The sequence below is a fragment of the Bison bison genome, unplaced genomic scaffold (assembly GCF_000754665.1).
Source record: "Bison bison bison isolate TAMUID 2011002044 unplaced genomic scaffold, Bison_UMD1.0 scf7180017864456, whole genome shotgun sequence".
Lineage (NCBI taxonomy): Eukaryota > Metazoa > Chordata > Mammalia > Artiodactyla > Bovidae > Bison > Bison bison.
In genome coordinates this window covers 15,758,690-15,778,368 of record NW_011495018.1, presented here as the reverse complement: position 1 = coordinate 15,778,368, position 19,679 = coordinate 15,758,690, and the positions used below count along the sequence as shown (strand labels likewise).

The window sequence follows — 19,679 nt, the reverse complement described above, 5'->3', positions numbered from 1 at the left end:
ATGGTTTGGTATTCCCATCTCCTTAAGAACTTCTCACAGTTTGTTGTGATCCACACAGTCAAAGAATAAATTAGAACAAATTTGACTGCTATAGTAGTCAAACATTAATAATACAATAATATAATAGTAATATGTTAATAATATAAATATAATATTATAATATTAATAGAATAAAATAAATTTAATAATATAATATTAAAATTTCAGTGTATATACAAAAGTGTCATATAAACATACAATTTGTATATTATTAATGTTCAGGGTTAAAAGGAAGGAAATTCTGGAACATTCTGCAGCACAGATGTACTTTGAATACATGCTGAGGGAAATAAACCAGTCACAAAAGGAGAGATGCTTCATGAGTTTATTCATTGAGGTGCTAGAGCAGTCACACTTGTAGGTAAAAAAGTCAAATAATGCTTACCAGGGGCTGGGGTAGAGAGGAATGGGTAGTTATTGTTTAATCGGTACAGAGTTATAGTTTGTAAGATGAAGAAAGCCCTGGAGATGGATGGTGATGATAATTTCTCAATAGTGTGAATGTACTTAATGTTACTGATCTGTCCCCTTTAAAAATGGTGAAAACAAAAAACAACAGGTTGAACAGAATAAGCAAGGTGGAGAAGAATCTACATAGTTTGCATAGTTTTACACCAGTTGTATTAATATAAAGTTTTATAACCTACAGAAATACTCTATACAGATCATAAATATGAAATTGATAAGCAAATACAGGATAGTGATTGCATCCAAAGACAGAAGACATAAAGCAGTCAAATTTGAGAGGGTGTATCCAGGTAGCCGCCATCATATATGTAACGCTTTCTTTAAAAACTCTCCCATAGACTTGGTAAAGTACTGCCTGTGACAAGTCTGGGTACTGGTGTGTAGGTACTTATGATGTCATTGTTTTTACTACTCTGTGTGCTTAAAAGTTTTTCTTTTTTCCTGAAGACAGTAGCTTGTAGAACTGAAAGAGTTCTTATAAAGGCCTAATTTTTAGAAAATGACCTTTATTCTCTCAGCTGTTTTTCCTGACTCACTTCTTAAATGGTTTCTTTGGGCGTTTTTCCTGGTTCTCATCTCTGAAATCTGCTTTTCTCCCTCCTGCTGCTTTGTTTTGAATGATGAGCCAAATTACTTAGTCTTCAGTTCTGGATAGGCTCAGGTTATTGGGTCAGTTTCTTTTCTGGACTCCAAATGTCCCCAGAATGATGCTGGAGATGATTCTTCTTTGGAGGTTTTTATGATGAACTGGTTTCCAGAAGTGCTGCTCTTTCATTTGACTCTGTTTCACTTCCTTGAAGCGTACTCAGGTTTCTGACTCTGTTGTTGGAATACTACATTCAACACACAATTTATGAATTATTGGTCATGTGAGGGGGGGGTGTGTGTGTGTGTGTGTGTTGGGTTTTGGTGGCATGATTAAAATCTATCTATGCTAACTCATTACCTGTCTCTAACATTTTCATCTCTTTTCTTTTTCAAAGTCTCTACCCTTTACAAGTCACCCCTTCTCTCCAAATGGGAATAATCTTTCAGAATCCCATCAATATCCTTTTATAAATCAGGCATTCATAAACATAATTTATAGCAAAACAAAGGTAATCTAATGGGCCTTAAGGACATTACTTGACTTCTCCTGGGTCTCATTCTTCATTTCTAGCATATGGAAATACCTGCTCAGTTAGCCTCACTGGATTCTTCACAAAGACTACTTAAATTATGCAGATGAAAGCACTTGGAAATTTTTAATGTTACTATGTGCATATTAATGTCCATTTCTTAAGTGAACTTGAGCATGTAAAAAGTGGTAGACTATGAATGTTACATGTAGGCCTGTATAATAGTTCTCAAAATGTAATCTTCAGAGCCTTGGCTCCCCTGGGATTGTAAGTCGGTGCTATGTGAATAGCGCTTCTATGGATAAAACTTTGGGAAAACACCGGGTTTAGTAAAGTTAGGCTTCTGTGCCTTTGTACTCTCTTTTTTCAGAGTATTTAATAATTACTTCGTGGACTAAAAAGATTATATCAACTAAAAAATACCCCTTTGGTGGAGGGTATTTATGTACTGTGGGACATAAAACCCAAGATACATTTTGTTACTCTGAGTCTTCCAGTTTAATTTTCTAAGCTACGATTTTGGTTTTTGTAATTCCCTTGATCTTTACTAGTAATAATATTGAATTGAAACCAAATTTATTATTTTTCTTCTAGTGTAATATATGTGGCTGTTTATATAGGAAAATAAGTAATTCAACAATTACAACTAACTGTATTTTAGATTATTTTTTTCTTTTTCAGAAGGGCTTCTAAGTTGCCAAAATATGGAAAAAAAATGTTTTTAAAGCTTGTTATACCTATGTACTTATATTAAATACCTAGGCCTGCTTTTAGATAGGCTATACCTAAGAGGATAAAATCTAGAACACTGTCCTGAGAATGTTTCTAGTCACTGAATCCTGAGTTATTTGACATGTTAAGATTTCTAATAATTGATGTGTGGATTCTGAGGTTATATGTAAATGAAAAAGTTTTCTTTAATAATTTTTCTTTCCATAATCATTATGTAACTCATGAACTATTTAGATTTTTTTTCATTTGTTCCTATTTTTTGCAACTAAAGCTCTTCTTTACATAAAATGAAGACTTTTCTTTTGAAATATCAACTTATTAAACTGATTTAAACATTTTATTTTGATGATTCCATTGTAGGCTTTTTTCACTTACATTCTATTTAATTTTGCATGCATACATGTAAAATTTGATTTAATGATTTAACTTTATGATACATTTTCCCAGTATTGATGTTCATGAATTTTGCCATATGAACCTTGTTTTATATGTCATTGAAATTACCCTCCAAAATAAAGTACACCTAATTTGTTTCCTTTAATTTCCTTTATTCATTGAAATTGTCATTGAAATAAAGTATGTCATTGAAATTACCCTCCAAAATAAAGTCATTGAAATTACCCTCCAAAATAAAGTACACCTAATTTGTTTCCTTTAATTTCCTTTATTCTCATACATATAAAATTATTTGTGAGAATTTTAGACAGAAGTTATTTTTATTTAGGGAATAATGCTAGTTGAGTAAATCACGTTAAATTGTAGGTCATGGGAAATTAATGAAAGCTTTCCTAATTTTAAGTATTGTATCTTTGTTTGTCCAGTGATCGTTTTGTAGTATGTGTCTTAAATTGTTCTTTTATTTCATTTTTTGTTTTGCTGTTGTCATTTTTCTAGCTTGTGACGAATGGAAAATACTACCGAAACCAAACCTTCATAGAGACGTCAACAGATTTGGTCACTCTGCAGTTGTCATCAACGGGTAAAAGAAGCATGTTTACCAGTCATACTACCCACAGATTTTGTTATTCTTTAAGCAAATTATTGTTTGTAATCAATGGCAGTATTTTTATGTATTGCTTCAATACCGAGGGAATAAATTTTGGTTCATTAACCATTATCCTTTTTTCTTTTCTGTTTAAATTTATTTAAGGGGCAGGGGAGTATCAGAGGAAAGATGCTGAGATAGAGCTTCAGATACTCTAAAATTTTCATCCTGCCTTAATTTCTTTTTCCAGAGATCAGATCATGAACTATTTCCCTAAAAAAATCAGCCTGAAGTTATAGAAAGGCTAGCCACATATTCTATTGAGGAGAGCAAGGGAAGTGAGAATAATTAGGTTCTCTTTTTGGTTCTGTCATAACTGAATGTGTGACTTTTGACGAGTCCCTTAACCTATCTGGCTTTTCATGTGTGCGTGCTCAGTCTCTTTAGTCCTGTAGTCCTGTCCGATTTTTTGCGACGTTCTGGACCATAGCCTGCTGGGCTCCTCTGTCCAATGGATTCTGCAGGCAAAGATACTGGAGTGGGTTGTCATGTCCCCCTCCAGGTGATCTTCCTGACCCAGGGATAAAACTTGCATCTCTTATGTCTCCTGCGTTTGCAGGCGGGTTCTTTACCTTGTGGCTCAGACGGTAAAGCGTCTACCTACACTGTGGGAGACCCGGGTTCGAGCCCTGGGTCGGGAAGATCCTCTGGAGAAGGAAATGGCAACCCACTCCAGTATTCTTGCCTGGAACATGCCATGGACGGAGGAATCCGGTAGGCTACAGTCCATGGGATCGCAAAGAGTCGGACACGACTGAGCGACTTCACTTCACTTCTTTACCACTAGCGCCACCTGGGAAGCCCATCTGGCCTTTAGTACCCTTATATTCACTGGGAATTAGGACTGGATGATCATTGTTACCTTTCTCCTGTAGAGTAGTGTGATTTTGCTATTTCTATAGCAAAAATCCATTAATGTGGACTCATGACCATAAATAACATGCTAGATCATCCATTAGCTTAAAATTTGTGATTCATAATGACATTTTTATGAGGTCATTTTATTACTACCTTATTCTAATTATGTGAAAGTTGTCCAGTATGATGCTGAAAATTAAACTGTGTAAATGGTATCAGTTGGCTTTTGTAATGGAAATAAGTGAAATCCAGAGTGTAAACATAAAGACTTTAAGCTTCTCTGTTGAAAATTGCATTTCGTTGATTTTTATTTTACTTTTTAAATAATAAAAAATATTCTTGAAGTATTTTCTGATCTTTTCCATAAATGAAAATTAGGCTGTTTTGAGGCCATTTCAAATTTCTTTGGTGCTGGTAGTATTACTTCAGTCATCATCTGGGCTTTTCTTTTCAAATTGAAACTTTGAAAATCTTTTTGATTATTTTACTCTTGGTCATTTTATTTTATAAAAGGATAGTAACAGTATACAAAGAATTCTATATCCAATTTCTAAATTCTTTGTATTCAAAAAATTTAATTCTATATGGCAATTCTAAAGTATATCTTGTTATTTCCATATAGCTACTATATATTTCTAAAACTGTTTCTTACCTAGATAAAAAATGTAAAATGCATATTAAATTTATTTTAGAAACTCATTAGATATATTTTTTTTAAGATTCTTGTTTTGTTTTTAATAGGTCCATGTATATATTTGGAGGATTTTCTAGTGTACTCCTTAACGATATACTTGTATACAAGCCTCCAAATTGCAAGGCTTTCAGAGATGAAGAACTTTGTAAAAATGCTGGTCCAGGAATAAAATGTATTTGGAACAAAAATCACTGTGAATCTTGGGACTCTGGGAATACTAATAATATTCTTAGAGCAAAGTGCCCTCTGAAAACAGGTGAAATATTTTTTTACTTCTTTTTGACATAAAGCATCTCTACTTGGCTTGAAATGGAAGTGCATTCCTGCTCATAAGAATTACCTTAATAGTTTTCAAAAATTAAAAACTCATAATCCTCTAATTAAGAATCCTAATGTTTGAATTTAGCAGTGATTAATAATTTAATATCTTTCTTAACTATCTTTAGTTTTCTTTTTTGAATGTGTAATAGTCATATATCTCTGTGTTATAGTAATATATCAATTTTGACATGTAACATAGCCATATTATATGAATTATTTTTGTATGTAAGTATAAAATTCTCTCAAATACATCCTTTCTTAGATATATTGTATGCTTCAAAGAAATAAAATGAAGTAATTTATTCTGCATTTGGTACATTTTTTCTTCCTGAATTATTGTCAAACCATCCCATAAAGCTAAAAAGTTTCTAGAATTTTGATGTCCTGTTATAACTCAATATTTCTTATAAAATATTGAATAAATAATTCAAACTTATAAATTTGCATGCCAAGTTGCTTCAGTCATGTCAAACTCTTTGCAACCCTGTGGACTGTACTCCTCCAGGCTCCTTTGTCCTTGAGGATTCTCCAGGCAGGAATAATAGAGTGGGTTGCCATGCCCTCCTCTAGGGGATCTTCCTGACCCAGCTCAAACCCGCATCTCTTGTCTCCTCTTTTGGCAGGCAGGTTCTTTACCATTAGCGCCACCTGGGATGCCCTGATTTATGAATAATTTATAGTAAATATTTATAAAGAATGATTTGGACATAAATTTTCAGTTTTCTTTGAATGAATGGGGCTTTTATATATTTTTGGTGCTACAATGAACAGATCAGGTTTTGCTAATCTATAATCAGTCGGATGTCTCTAGATAGCTTTATGAAGAATGATAAACAATGAGCATTTGTTATAATCTTTTCTTTTAAATGTATAGTAATATATTTTGTTTAATAAAATACCTCTAAGTCTTTTTTTCCTTCATAATGTGTAAATGTCAAATGAGTGTAGGATCCTGATAGAGTGAATAATCAAGAGGAGGGCAGGAGGTATTTAAATCCCTGTAAATCCAATTAAATTACAAAACTGCCTTCATATTGGAGAACTTATTTTGATATTGATGATTATATTTATGGTTTAAAAATGTCCTCGTGATTCTTAGCAGATGTTAAAAATATGTGAATTAAGAAGTGTGACATTTTCTTTTCATCCTAATGTGTTCTGTCTCCCATTTGTATCACAGCTGCTTCTGATGACAGATGTTATAGATATGCAGATTGTGCCAGCTGTACTGCTAATACGAATGGGTGCCAGTGGTGTGATGACAAGAAATGCATTTCATCAACCAGTAACTGCAGCATGGTTAGTATTTATGGGTAAATGATGATGTAGCTAACACTGCTACTTTATAATCATTAGCTTACCTGTACAAAACACTGCTACTTTATAATCATTAGCTTACCTGTATCAAGACATTTAGAAAAGGGAAAGGGGAGAGGCAAAATAGAATTATGGTATTAAGAGATATAAACTACCATGTATAAAATAGATAAGCAACAAGAATATATTGTACAGCACAGGAATTTATAGCCATTGTTTTGTAAGAATGTTAAATGGAATATATAATCTTAAAAATGTTGAATCATTATGTTGTATACCTGAAACTAATTCAGTATTGTAGTAAGTAAGTGAAGTCGTTCAGTTGTGTCCGACTCTTTGCGAACCCATGGACTGAAGCCTACAAGGCTCCTCAGTCCGTAGAATTTCCCAGGCTAGAATACTGGAGTTGGGTTGCTGTTTCCTTCTCCTTGTGATCTTCCTGACAGGGGATCATACCCTGGTCTCTGGCATTGCAGGCAGACACTTTACCATCTGAACCACCAGGGAAGCCCTATAAAATTTGTTTGTGACACCATGGGCTGTGTAGTCCATGGAGTTCTCCAGGCCAGAATACTGGAGTGTGTAGCCTTTCCCTTCTCCAGGGGATCTTCCCAACCCAGGGGTCGAACTCAGGTCTCCCACATTGCAGGCGTATTCTTTACCCACTGAGCCACAAGGGAAGCCCAAGAATACTGGGGTGAGTAGCTATCCCTTCTCCAGCGGATCTTCCTGACCCAGGAATCGGACCAGGGTCTACTGCATTGCAAGCGGATTCTTTACCAACTGAGTTATGAGGGAAGCCCCAATATTGTAAGCCAACAATTAAAAAAGACACTTAGAAAATATGTAGGGCATCGCTTACTTCTTGATATGTTGTCAGTCAGTCTAGATTCCATGTTGAATCCAATAGCCTTTACTTTCCATGGATAAGATTGGAAAATTCTTTCAAAACTTAATTTAAAAAGACTGTAGCAGAAACATTGGCTTCTGTGCTGATAGAAATAGAAATGTATAAGTAAGTATTGAAGTCATTTCTATGAGAATCTTGTCAGACATGTGTTAATAGTGTTGTGACTTAGGTTTTATTTACATGCTTTGTGTGCAAGCTTAATCTAAAGTGTTGATATTAGTAGTTTCATTTGATCATTACAATCGTCTATAGATCTGTGTTTTAAATTAAAAAAATTTTTCTTGAGATCTGTGGTTCTCTGAGGCAATTCTGTCCCGCATTGGGACATCTGGCAATGATTATTTTTTGGTTGTTTTCACAACTGTGGGACTGCTACCAGCATCTAACATAGAGAAGCCAGGGACACAGGTAAACATCCACAGTCAATGAATAGCGCTGACACGAAAAATCATCACCTGGCTCGAAGTTTCACTAGTGATGAGGTCAAGAACCTATTTTAGGTAGGCTATTGAAAATATAATGAAATTAATATTGATAGATTAAAATAGATCGAGAGGAGTAAAAACTAACCTTTTAATGGATAGCATCTAAATGTTCCATGTTTTTTAGATGTCAACAAATTGAAGGAAAATTGTAAAAAGTTATTAAGGATTGTATTCAATAGGATTAAAGATTCTCTTATTGGAGTGTAGCTTCAATAACTAAAAAAGTTCCCATACAGATTTTAAACTAAATACATATTAATTTTTTCTTTTTTTGAATTTTTATTAAGCAAAAAAAGTATCCACTTGTTTTTCAAGATAGCACGAAGTAAAAGGTAAAAAAAAGGGAGTTTGAAAACTAAGTAAAAAGTTTTTATTATGTTATCTCAAATTTTTCTCCAGTAACCAACCATATTTTGAAATAATTAAAGCTTTATGATTCTGTTCTAAAATAATATTAAAATCTTAATAAGGAAAGCTTTGAATTATTGCCTCATCAGATTGAACCCTTTTGTTTTTATACTTACTGTGTTGGTATATACTTTGCAGAGATATGTTGCTTTAATAATAATAGATACTTCAATTTTATTTGAGTTTGAATGTTAATAGAACATGACTCACTTTGAATGTTTGAATTACTTTTTTATATTTGCATAATATTCATGTAATGGGAGTTATTTAGTGAATAATGCAGACATGGTAGCAAAGTAAAATAAAACATGAGAATAAGGGACTAAAATGGAGAATGTCATTAGATAAGAATTGCAAGCAGATTTTATTTAAAACTGTTCAATAACTGAGTTAATTTGTATTTAGACATTTACAGTATGTGAAAATACACATCTCAAAAATTGTATTATGCAAATTACTATAAAGTATTCATTTTATAAAGTGGCCTTTTCCTTTAGAGTTTAGTGTTGATAATGTGTTAAAAAAGAAATCAGTGGGTGAGATAGTACAAGTGAACAGATGGAAGTCTCTTATAATTTAGACTTTGATGTAATGTGTCTTTTGGACAGTTTTATCAGAATGTCTGGTGATTAAAATAAACCAAATGCTAATAGATACAGAAGGGTCTATGAGATTTTAGCATAAATGATGTCCATTGATATTCTGTTTCATTATTTAGTCATTTTTACGGCAAGTTGCATATTTTGTGCTCTAATAGCCCAAATAACTGCTTTTTTCTGGCAGATTTTCATTTTAAATTTACATCTAGATATATTAGGGTGAAGATGAGTAGAGTACTGGTTATTCTTCATAGTCTTTTTATGAATGTGCATCTGGTTCATTAGGCCAAAAAATGCCAGCCATGTTCAGAGTAGCAGTCAGCTTTCTTCTATTATTGAATAAATTGACCTTGTGTGTGATGGAAATATAGTTTCATCTATTGTACTGGCTCAGCATCAATAAATGATGATACTGTTATGAAGAGCAGTAGAGTTATTTCGATGGTGACTCTACCATTGCTGTTCTAAAGATTGGCATTAAGTTTTCATTCTTTCTCTTATTCTAATATGTTGTTTAGCTATTCTCTTGTCTTTCTTATAGACTACTTTATTTATCAGATGATTCAAGTAAATTGATTTGTTTTCAGTTATGTGACAAACATTTGGAAGTATAGTAATCCTATAAAATAATACTAAGATTTATATGCTATATGAGAAAAAAAGCTTTGAGTCAGAAAAATAACATCAAGAAAATTTGCATGTTCGTAATGAAAATGGTGGTTGAATAAGACTTGCAGTACAATTTGGGCTTTAAAAAATGTATCTTATGTGAATTTTTTAAAGGAAGAATAAGATAAAAATTTCTTCAACCATTTTTATGTATGGGAAATTATAAGTAAATTTTAATTGGCAAGTTTTTTGGTTGAAAAGAAATATTTAATCACCCTTACATGAGAAAGCCTCAGGTAAGAGTGTCTACCTCTGGAAAGGAAAGGGAGCTTATGATGCAGCATGTTCTTTTTTAAACCTTTGTGTTTTTTTTTTTTCCTCAAAAATGAGTCACAAGAAGAGTTGAGCCCAAAGAATCTGATTTTCGTTATAACATCATGTGAAATATCAAACCTTGATTTACATAGGGAACTCACACCAAAGTTCCTATGTTGCCTTTTGTTTTTTGACCTTTAACCTTCAACCTCTTAGACCTGAAGTTAGTTGAAATATGAGTAGTTGTGTAATAGGACTGATCAAAATGTAACTTTTGCAGGTTCTTTTCAACCTTTATTGAGGAAATGTGATAGATACACACAGGAGAAACATCAGTTAACCAAAATCATTATTTAATGTCTGTGGAAGTAACCAAAACTGTTATTTAATGTATGTGGAAGTAAACTTAGTTTGAGTTATTGAGAAAATAATTTATCGTTTTAGATTGTATTGGATTTTGATAAAGTATCTCTTTAACTTTTGCTTCTCACTATTTCCTAGAGAAGGCAATGGCACCCCACTCCACTTCATTCCCAGAAGTCTGCATGATGGTTTTATTATGACTAGAATTCCTTGATGTGATCATTGAGAGAAATGACTTTGTTCATCAGCTTTATTTATTGAATTGGAAGCCTGTTATCAGATTCAATAGAATACGTTTTCATTACTTGATTTCTGTTTCAGATTGTGTAATTTGCTTGTTTTTTCAATAAGCATACATTCTAAATCTAAGAACTTTGCTTGAATAAGTAAATGAATAAGAAATTCTGATTCAGTAGAACTGGGTTTGGTGTTAGAAGTCTGTGTTGTAAAGTTCACCAGGTGATTTATGTCTACGCTCACTTCATGAGTCATTACTGTACAAAGGCGAAAGGTAACGTGTTTTATCTTTTAACTTTATAGTCTGTGAAAAACTATACCAAATGCCATGTGAGAAATGAGCAGATTTGTAACAAACTTACTAGCTGTAAAAGCTGTTCACTAAACTTGAATTGCCAGTGGGATCAGCGACAGCAAGAGTGCCAGGCTCTACCAGGTAAAGATTTACATTTGGTAAATCGGTTTTATAGTCCACAGATGAATGCTATTTTTGTAAAGAACATTTAGTAAGAATATTCCATTTTCTAAAATTAAATCAGTAGCAAATAAACATAGTATTGGAGTAAAGATAGCAGTGTTTTTACAAAAAAGATTTATACATTTGTTTCCCATTAAGACTTTCAAGGTATCTTCTGTTTATTACTGTTGACTTAATCAGAATACTTTTCAATTAAAAAATTATATCTTAAAAACATAGAAAATAATAAGTACTCAGATTAATATCCAGATCTAACAATGTTAACATTCTGGCATATTGGATTTAAGTGCCCTTTATTTTTTAAATTCCAGGAGCAGTTTTTTACTGACTGTTCTTTTTTATTAGAAATGGTAACATTTATAATAATTATTATATGATTCAATGAGATGCTTAAGTTCTGTAAACCAGAACAAAACTCATTTGAAAAATAAATTTCAATTTATTTTTACAGTTAGCATTCTTCTTAGTAGATCCCTAAGTATTTATGAAAGAGAAAACCAGAAAATCAAAAACTTGTATAGATATTTAACCAGTTCCATCTTCTTGTTATACAGATAAGCTGAGACTGGCTACATGACCTGCTTAAAAAAGTGCATGACTTGTAAATGGTAGAGGGGACTAGTAACTGGGTGTTTATCTCTGTTCAGTTTTTTGCCTGTTTCTACCTCATGATTTTTTGTTTTTTTTTCATTTTTTCATTGAAAAATATCTGAACCTATGTAATTCTAGAAAGTGTTGGAAAATCCCATCATAGGATTTAAGTCTTTCTTATAAGTCCATGTAATAAAATAAAAATTAGATTGCCTTTAAAAGTACCATTGAGATTTTGGAAGTTTGTTTATGTACTAAGCTTTTAAATAACGATGTTTGCATGTGTGTTCATTTTGAGTAATTTAGAGGATATTAATGTGGTAGGCAAGATTTGAGAAGCAATAGTGAGATCACACTAAACTTGAAAGTAATAATTTGTAAGCGTTAAAGTCTAAAAGCTACATGTAGATCAATAAAAATACTTATAAAGTTTCTTTAAAAAGACGAAGTAAATCCTGGACTAAAATTAGAGTTGATTGAAGGAATGTATATGTAAAGGAATATTATTCAATAAGAAGAAAATTTGATTACCAGTGGAAATTTGGGAAAACAATACTGAAGTTATATTTAGTAATACCCATCTACTCTTGCCTGGGAAAATATTTTGGTTTGGCCTAAGGGTTGTACTTGACCAGGTTATTACTTTGGCGAATAATAAATATAATAAGCTATTTTATTATACACCAACTCCCCTTGTTCTGTATTCATATTTACTAAGAGCCAGCTTGGCATTATATGTAGTTTGGTTTCTGTTCAGCTTGTCTCAAGGAAGTGAATGCTCTAAATGGAGAACTTAGTCTGTAGTAATTGCCATTTTCCATGAAAATTTGTGAATTGCATTTTTTCCATTGATCTCCTGTGAAACTGGCAATTTGAATTTATCAAGCTTAACCTATTTTAAAAATTAGCTAGTATCCTAAAGTTGAGGTGGTGCTCAAAACTACAGAAACTTAAGACATCACAACATTTGGTTTAGTGGTCTGATTTAGTTTTTAGCCTCAAAGGCCCGTGCGTTGTTTGCATTTGTACGATTCATTAACCAAGTATTTTTGATCTTATAAAACAAAAGATAACCAAAACTAATGTAAATCCTTCCTTGATTCAGTAAGGAAAGAAAAAGCTGAAATTTAACAAAAACTCCTGCGCTGTTTCCTTGAAGTGAGCTGGTAGTTTAGATTTCAGAAGACAAGGAAGATTGCTGTGTGTGTAGCCTGAAAATGGAAACAGAGGCGTTTGAAGTCTTGCTGAGTGAATGTGGTGTATCGAGTGCTTACTGTGTTCCAAGCACTGTGTGTTATTCTCATTACCTAGTTTAATAGGACAGTAGTTATTCAAGAAGCAAAGGGCCCTGTAATACTGAGATAGTGTGTGCTTTTGTAATTCTCATTCTGTTGTAGGTTTACTCCGTATTAATAGTTTTCCAAAGGCTACATAGTGTATGATTCTAATAGATTGAATGTTAAACCAACATTAAAGGGATTTGCAGAAATTAGAACAAAGCCACACTCTTAACTCTTTTACTTTTTTGAGACTGTAATTAAGAGAAATTAAATATGCTACTTATTTTGTTATGTATTTCCCTAACATTTTTTAATGAAAAATTTTAAACATTTTTTTATGATTTTTTTTATGAAAAAATAGAATTCTAGTGAAGACACTCAGTAACCACACCCTAGATTCTACGATGCACATTTTACTCTGCTCTATCTCTGATTTCTCTGCCTATCCATCCCCTGTTCATTTATCAACCAACCCATCTCAATTTTTGATGGCAAGGGCCTAATTTAAAACCGTCAGCTTTACTTTCTCAGGGAGAAAATGTGAAGATATTAATACATCCTCTTTGGGTGTGTAATAATAGCATTAAGGGGCAAGACATCCCAGAAACTGGAAGAGTAGGTTTGTAATAAAATTTTAAATGAATAAATACATGTATTTTTAAAAGATTAGTTTTAATTTTTAATATGGTCAAGCTCCATAGATATAAAATGTATAAGGAAAAATCTGTGGCATTCTCAATAATTTTTAAGGGTTTAAAGGGGTCTTGAGACCAAAATGTTTGAGAACTGCTGCTTTATAATAATTCCATAAGACTGAACTGATGCATCCAACCTGAAAGGGCAAGAGGCACTGATATATTTAGTGATATGAAACTGACGGATATTCAAGTCAAGCTTCACAGATTGGTGTGTCAATAAAACACCTCAGTGTTAATGTGTCTTAGAGCATAACTTTATATTGAATCTGTAAGTCTGTGTTTTAGAAAATAGATACTGTTTTAAGTTCAATTTGGAGCCTAAGGATAAACCACTGTTACTGAATAGTATGTTTAAACTTTCAAAAGACCTGAAAGGTTGTGTAAAAATAAATATTTGAAAGCAAATTCTTTACAAAGCATAAATGAAATGAGACTTCTCGCCCCATAATTATAATTAAAGAATCAAAGAACCCAGCTTATATCAAAATAGTACACCTGGGCTAAGGAGATTAGTTAATCTAATTCTGTAGCCCAGAGGACGGTTATTAATAGCTACACTTGTAGGAATAACTTTGCTTTTGTTGTGTGCTGGTTATTTTTCTACTGAAGTGATCTTGTATAAAGTGAACCTTGCGACATATAAATGCAGTAGTGATTTCACTTGCTGCGAAACCATATATCAATACACTAGATTTACACAGAAGACCTAACAGTCAGCAGATTTTGACTGATGTTACAGAGCCATAGCTTTTCTTATGTTTAATAGAGAAAAAATTAGGATCTTCTGTTCTTATTCTTCACCAAAATATTAGTCACATTTTGCTTAGTATAACACAAGGATATATTTAAATTTTATCATAAAAATTATTTAAGCAAGTCTAGAAGTTGTATTTATTTAGCATTCTGAAATAATTGAAAAATATGCATGTGTTTGGATAATCAAAAAATAAGACATGATTTTTTTTTTTTTTTGACAGCTCATCTTTGTGGAGAAGGATGGATTCACGTCGGGGATGCTTGTCTTAGAATTAATTCCAGTAGAGAAAACTATGACAATGCAAAACTTTACTGCTATAATCTTAGTGGAAATCTTGCTTCATTAACAACTTCAAAAGAAGTAGAATTTGTACTGGATGAAATACAGAAGTATACACAACAGGTAACAACTGTATTTGTTTTTATTATGGGAATATGCTTATAATCATATAGCTATTGGCAATGAGTCATTCTGTTTCTACTTTCACTTCCAAGGTTTATTAAAAATAATGTATTTAAATTGTTTTTAAATACGTTATTTTTAATAAACCTTGGAAGTGAAAGTAGAACTCATTTCAATAGTCAATAGTCAGGGGGCTCATTCCGTACTTGTATTTGGTAATATGCCCCTCACCCCAGGTGGCAATGGTAAAGAATCCACCTGCTAACGCAGGAGATGCAAGAGATGTGGGTTCGATCCCTGGGTCAGGAAGATCCCCTGGAGACAGAAATGGCAACCCACTCCGGTATTCTTGCCTCGAGAATCCCATGGACAGAGGAACCTGGCAGGTTACAATCCATGGGGTTGCAAAGATTTGGACGTGACTGAGCACAGCACAGCATTTGGTAGTTTGGTAATTTTCTAAATTGCTTATCTCATGTTTTGCTCAGCAAAACATTGCATTACCTTAGCAAAAAGTCATCTCATATGAATAAATATACTTTAAAACTTGTGTGTATAATTTAATAATTTGTTTGAAGTGTTATTATTCTTGTAACTTAGGATGTCTCTTATAATCAGAACACTAGACCAGCATACTGGCAATATTTGTATAGGTGTATTTGTGTGTATGTGTGTTTATGTGTATGTTTTGAGGGTTAAAATTTTGAATTATCCTCTTAGTATAGATATGCTTGAAATAATATACAAGTAGTTAGCTGGACTTAAACAGATCATTAAAGTATATGGAAAATTTGGAACATACAACACTTGGAAGCATTTTTAATTTCCTTGAAAACTGTTTTATGGAAAATATTTCCATAGAAATGGACTATTTGCTTGGAAATGGTATCAAATATCATTTTACAATAAACTTTTAATAGGAATCCATAGTAGTTATTTGCTGTTCTTGGGATGTTAAAATATAGTCAACTCTTAAGAACAGATTAAGTTGGAGATTTGGAAATAATTTACGAAACATAGTTTTGAAATATCTTAGTTCATATACTTACTTGAAGTGTCTTGAAGACATTTGAAAAAATTGAGTAGATTATATTATACATTGTCTTGTTTTAGGTGTACAACATAATGATTTGATATTTGTATTTATTGTGATACATGTTGTTCTTGGATTTCTTTTAGATTCTGCATATAAAAATATATGGTATTTTTCTTATCCTGACTTATTTAAATTAGATCTATCCATGTTCTTGCCAATGGCAAGATTTTAGTACTCTGTGATCTCACATATATGGTGAATTTAAAACAAACAAACAAACATGCTAAAAACTAAAAAACCAGGCTCACAGACAGAACAGTTTGGTATTTGCCAGAGGTAAGGATGGAGGGTGGGCAAAATGGATGAAAGCAGTCAAAAGGTACAGACTTACAATTATAAAATAAATAAGCTATGAGGCTATAATACGCAATGTGATGACTGTAGTGAATAATACTGTATTTCATGTTTGAAATGTGCTGAGAGAGTAGATCTTAAAAATCTTCACAAAAAACTGTGTATGGGGACATATGTTAACTAGACGTATAATTCTACAATGTATACAAATATTGAATCATTATTTTGAGTTCTGGAAATTAAAATAATATTATATGTCAATCATGCATCAATTAATGGAGCTTTTCTGGAGGCTCAGACAGTAAAGAATCTGCCTGCAGTGCAAGAGACCCAGGTTCGATCCCTGGGTCAGGAAGATCTCCTGGAGAAGGGAATAGTTACCTACTCTAGTATTCTTGCCTGGAGAATTCCATGCACAGAGGAGCCTGGTGGACTACAGTCCATGGAGTCACAAAAAGAGTTGGACGTGACTGAATGTCTTTCACTTCACATACATCAATTAAAAGAAGAAGTATAGTCAACACTTAAGAATAGCTTAAGTAGGAGATTTAGAAATAGCTTACTAAATCTAGTTTTGAAATACCTTATTTAGTTCAAATATATACTTGAAATATGCTAATGTAAATTGTCATAGCATCATTATAGATTTTTGTATTTTGTGTCAAAAGTAAAATTAGAGCTCAGTATAGATTAGTTAAGGGATAAAGCTGAACAGTAATAAATACCTCAGATCTGAGGTATGTACACTTTTGCCCAATGTTTAAAATGTACACACACATATAGACACCACGGGCTAAATAATCCACAAGATGGCATGATTTCCACACAGGGCTTCCTGATAGCTCAGCTGGTAAAGAATGCGCCTGCAATGCAGAAGAGCCCAGTTTGATTCCTGGGTTGGGAGGATCCCCTAGAGAAGTGATAGACTACCCACTCCAGTATTTTGGGGCTTCCCTCGTGGCTCAGCTGGTAAAGAATCTGCCTGCAATGTGGGAGACCTGGATTTAATCCCTCAGTTGGGAAGATTCCCCTGGAGAAGGGAAAGGCTACCCACTCCAGTATTCTGGCCTGGAGAATTCCATGGATTGTATATAGTCCATGGGGTTGCAAAGAATCAGACATGACTGACCAACTTTCACTAATGGAGGTATGACAATATTGCTTTGAAAATGGTATTAGATTTCAACAACTTTTTTTGACCTTAAGTTATGACTTTTATTTGGGCAAGGACTCTTGGTACAGTGCAGTGGAGATTGTTTCGGTTTGAAAACTTTTCAGAACATATATCACCAATTAGTTAAGTGATACGTTTTTGATATAACTGATTTTTAAACAACATTGAGGACAAATGATGCATTAAGTATCAAACTGATGGAGAGCAGGCAATCTGGAAATATTGCTTATCTCTACAACTTAGAAGCAAGTTAACTTCCACAGCCCTATGTCCCTCATCTGTAACCTGGGATAGTTATTTGCTACTGTCCTGAATATTCACTGGAAGGACTGATGCTGAAGCTGAAACTGCAATACTTTGGCCACCTTATGTGAAGAACTGACTCATTTGAAAAGACGCTGATGCTGGGAAAGATTGAAAGCAGGAATAGAAGGGGACGACAGAGAATGAGATGGTTGGCATCACCGACTCAATGGACATGAGTTTGAGTAAATTCCAGAAGTTGGTGATGGACAGGAAGGCCTGGCGTCCTGCAGTCCATGGGGTTGCAAAGAGCTGGACATGACTGAGCGACTGAATTGAACTGAACTAATGTTTATTGTGAGAAATAAGTGAGATGTTGTATGTGAAGAATATAAATTTTATTTAAGTGTTTACTTATGATTATTGTTTGCATTTTTAAGATTGTTATTTTTGTATGTTTCCATTATTGCTATTACTACTATCTCTAGGAATCATTAATTAGATAATGAATTTTTAGGTAACTAAATGAATTTATTCAATGAAGAGTTAATATTGATATTGTCTATAGAAAAATATTTACCCCAAACTGATGTTTTAATTTTTTCCACTTTATTTAATTTTTTAACTTTACAATATTGTATTGGTTTTGCCATATATCAACATGAATCTGCCACAGGTATACACGTGTTCCCCATCCTGAACCCTCCTTCCTCCTCCCTCCCTGTACCATCCCTCTGGGTCATCCCAGTGCACCAGCCCCAAGCATCCAGTATCGTGCATCGAACCTGGACTGGCGACTTGTTTCATATATGATATTATACATGTTTCAATGCCCTTCTCCAAAATCATCCCACCCTCTCCCTCTCCCACAAAGTCCAAAAGACTGTTCTATACATCAGTGTCTCTTTTGCTGTCTCGTATACAGGGTTATTGTTACCATCTGTCTAAATTCCATAAATATGCGTTAGTATACTGTATTGGTGTTTTTCTTTCTGGCTTACTTCACTCCGTATAATAGGCTCCAGTTTCACTCACTTCATTAGAACTGATTCAAATGTATTCTTTTTAATGGCTGAGTAATACTCCATTGTGTATATGTACCACAGCTTTCATATCCATTCATCTGCTGATGGGCATCTAGGTTGCTTCCATGTCCTGGCTATTGTAAACAGTGCTGCGATGAACATTGGGGTACACGTGTCTTTTTCACTTCTGGTTTTCTCAGTGTGTATGCCCAGCAGTGGGATTGCTGGGTCATAAGGCAGTTCTATTTCCAGTTTTTTAAGGAATCTCCACACTGTTCTCCATAGTGGCTGTACTAGTTTGCATTCCCACCAACAGTGTAAAAGGGTTGCCTTTTCTCCACACCCTCTCCAGCATTTATTGCTTGTAGACTTTTGGATCGCAGCCATTCTGACTGGTGTGAAATGGTACTTCATAGTGGTTTTGATTTGCATTTCTCTGATAATGAGTGATGTTGAGCATCTTTTCATGTGTTTGTTAGCTATCTGTATGTCTTCTTTGGAGAAATGTCTATTTAGTTCTTTGGCCCATTTTTTGATTGGGTCATTTATATTTTTTCCATTTTACAAAACCTTCCCCCATCTCCATTAATTATACTAGGATCTTTTTCCTCTTAAGAACATTCCTGATTTATGTTAAAGAATATGAATATATGTTATGGATTTTCCCTTTGATAATAACAAGGGAATAAGTGAGTTTTAAAAAGTGACTTAACAGTTTTGTATAAATATTAAAAAAATTTAGAGGCACTTAAGCACATACCCTTTTGAAATGTTTGTATGAATATTCAATTCACTATTACTGCCTACCACAATTTTTGTGGTGATATTAGTGTGTGTGTTTCTCATGAGTATTGATATGGATAATTTAATTTCTAATGACATTTTATATCTGTACAGAGTCAAAAGTCTTCCCTTTCATTCGTGAAATTGATAATTTATATCCTTGAGTTCAGTTCAGTTCAGTCACTCAGTCGTGTCTGACTCTTTGTGATCCCATGGACTGCAGCATGCCAGGCTTCCCTGTCCATCACCAACTCCCAAAGCTTGCTCAGACTCATGTCCACTGAGTCGGTGATGCCATCCAACCATCTCATCCTCTGTTATCCCCTTCTCCTCCCACCTT

At 33.5% G+C, this 19,679-nt stretch overlaps 1 protein-coding gene across 2 annotated transcripts in view; it reads left to right on the top strand.

Moving 5' to 3' along the window:
* ATRNL1 (attractin-like 1) overlaps positions 1-19,679 on the top strand; it is a 779,810-nt gene that overhangs the window by 121,784 nt on the left and 638,347 nt on the right. For both annotated transcript variants that reach the window (XM_010859292.1, XM_010859293.1), the window contains exons 11-15: positions 3,252-3,336; positions 5,002-5,210; positions 6,456-6,574; positions 10,822-10,954; positions 14,543-14,724. In XM_010859292.1, the coding sequence (XP_010857594.1) occupies positions 3,252-3,336; positions 5,002-5,210; positions 6,456-6,574; positions 10,822-10,954; positions 14,543-14,724 (728 nt within the window). The remainder of the gene's footprint in view (positions 1-3,251; positions 3,337-5,001; positions 5,211-6,455; positions 6,575-10,821; positions 10,955-14,542; positions 14,725-19,679) is intronic.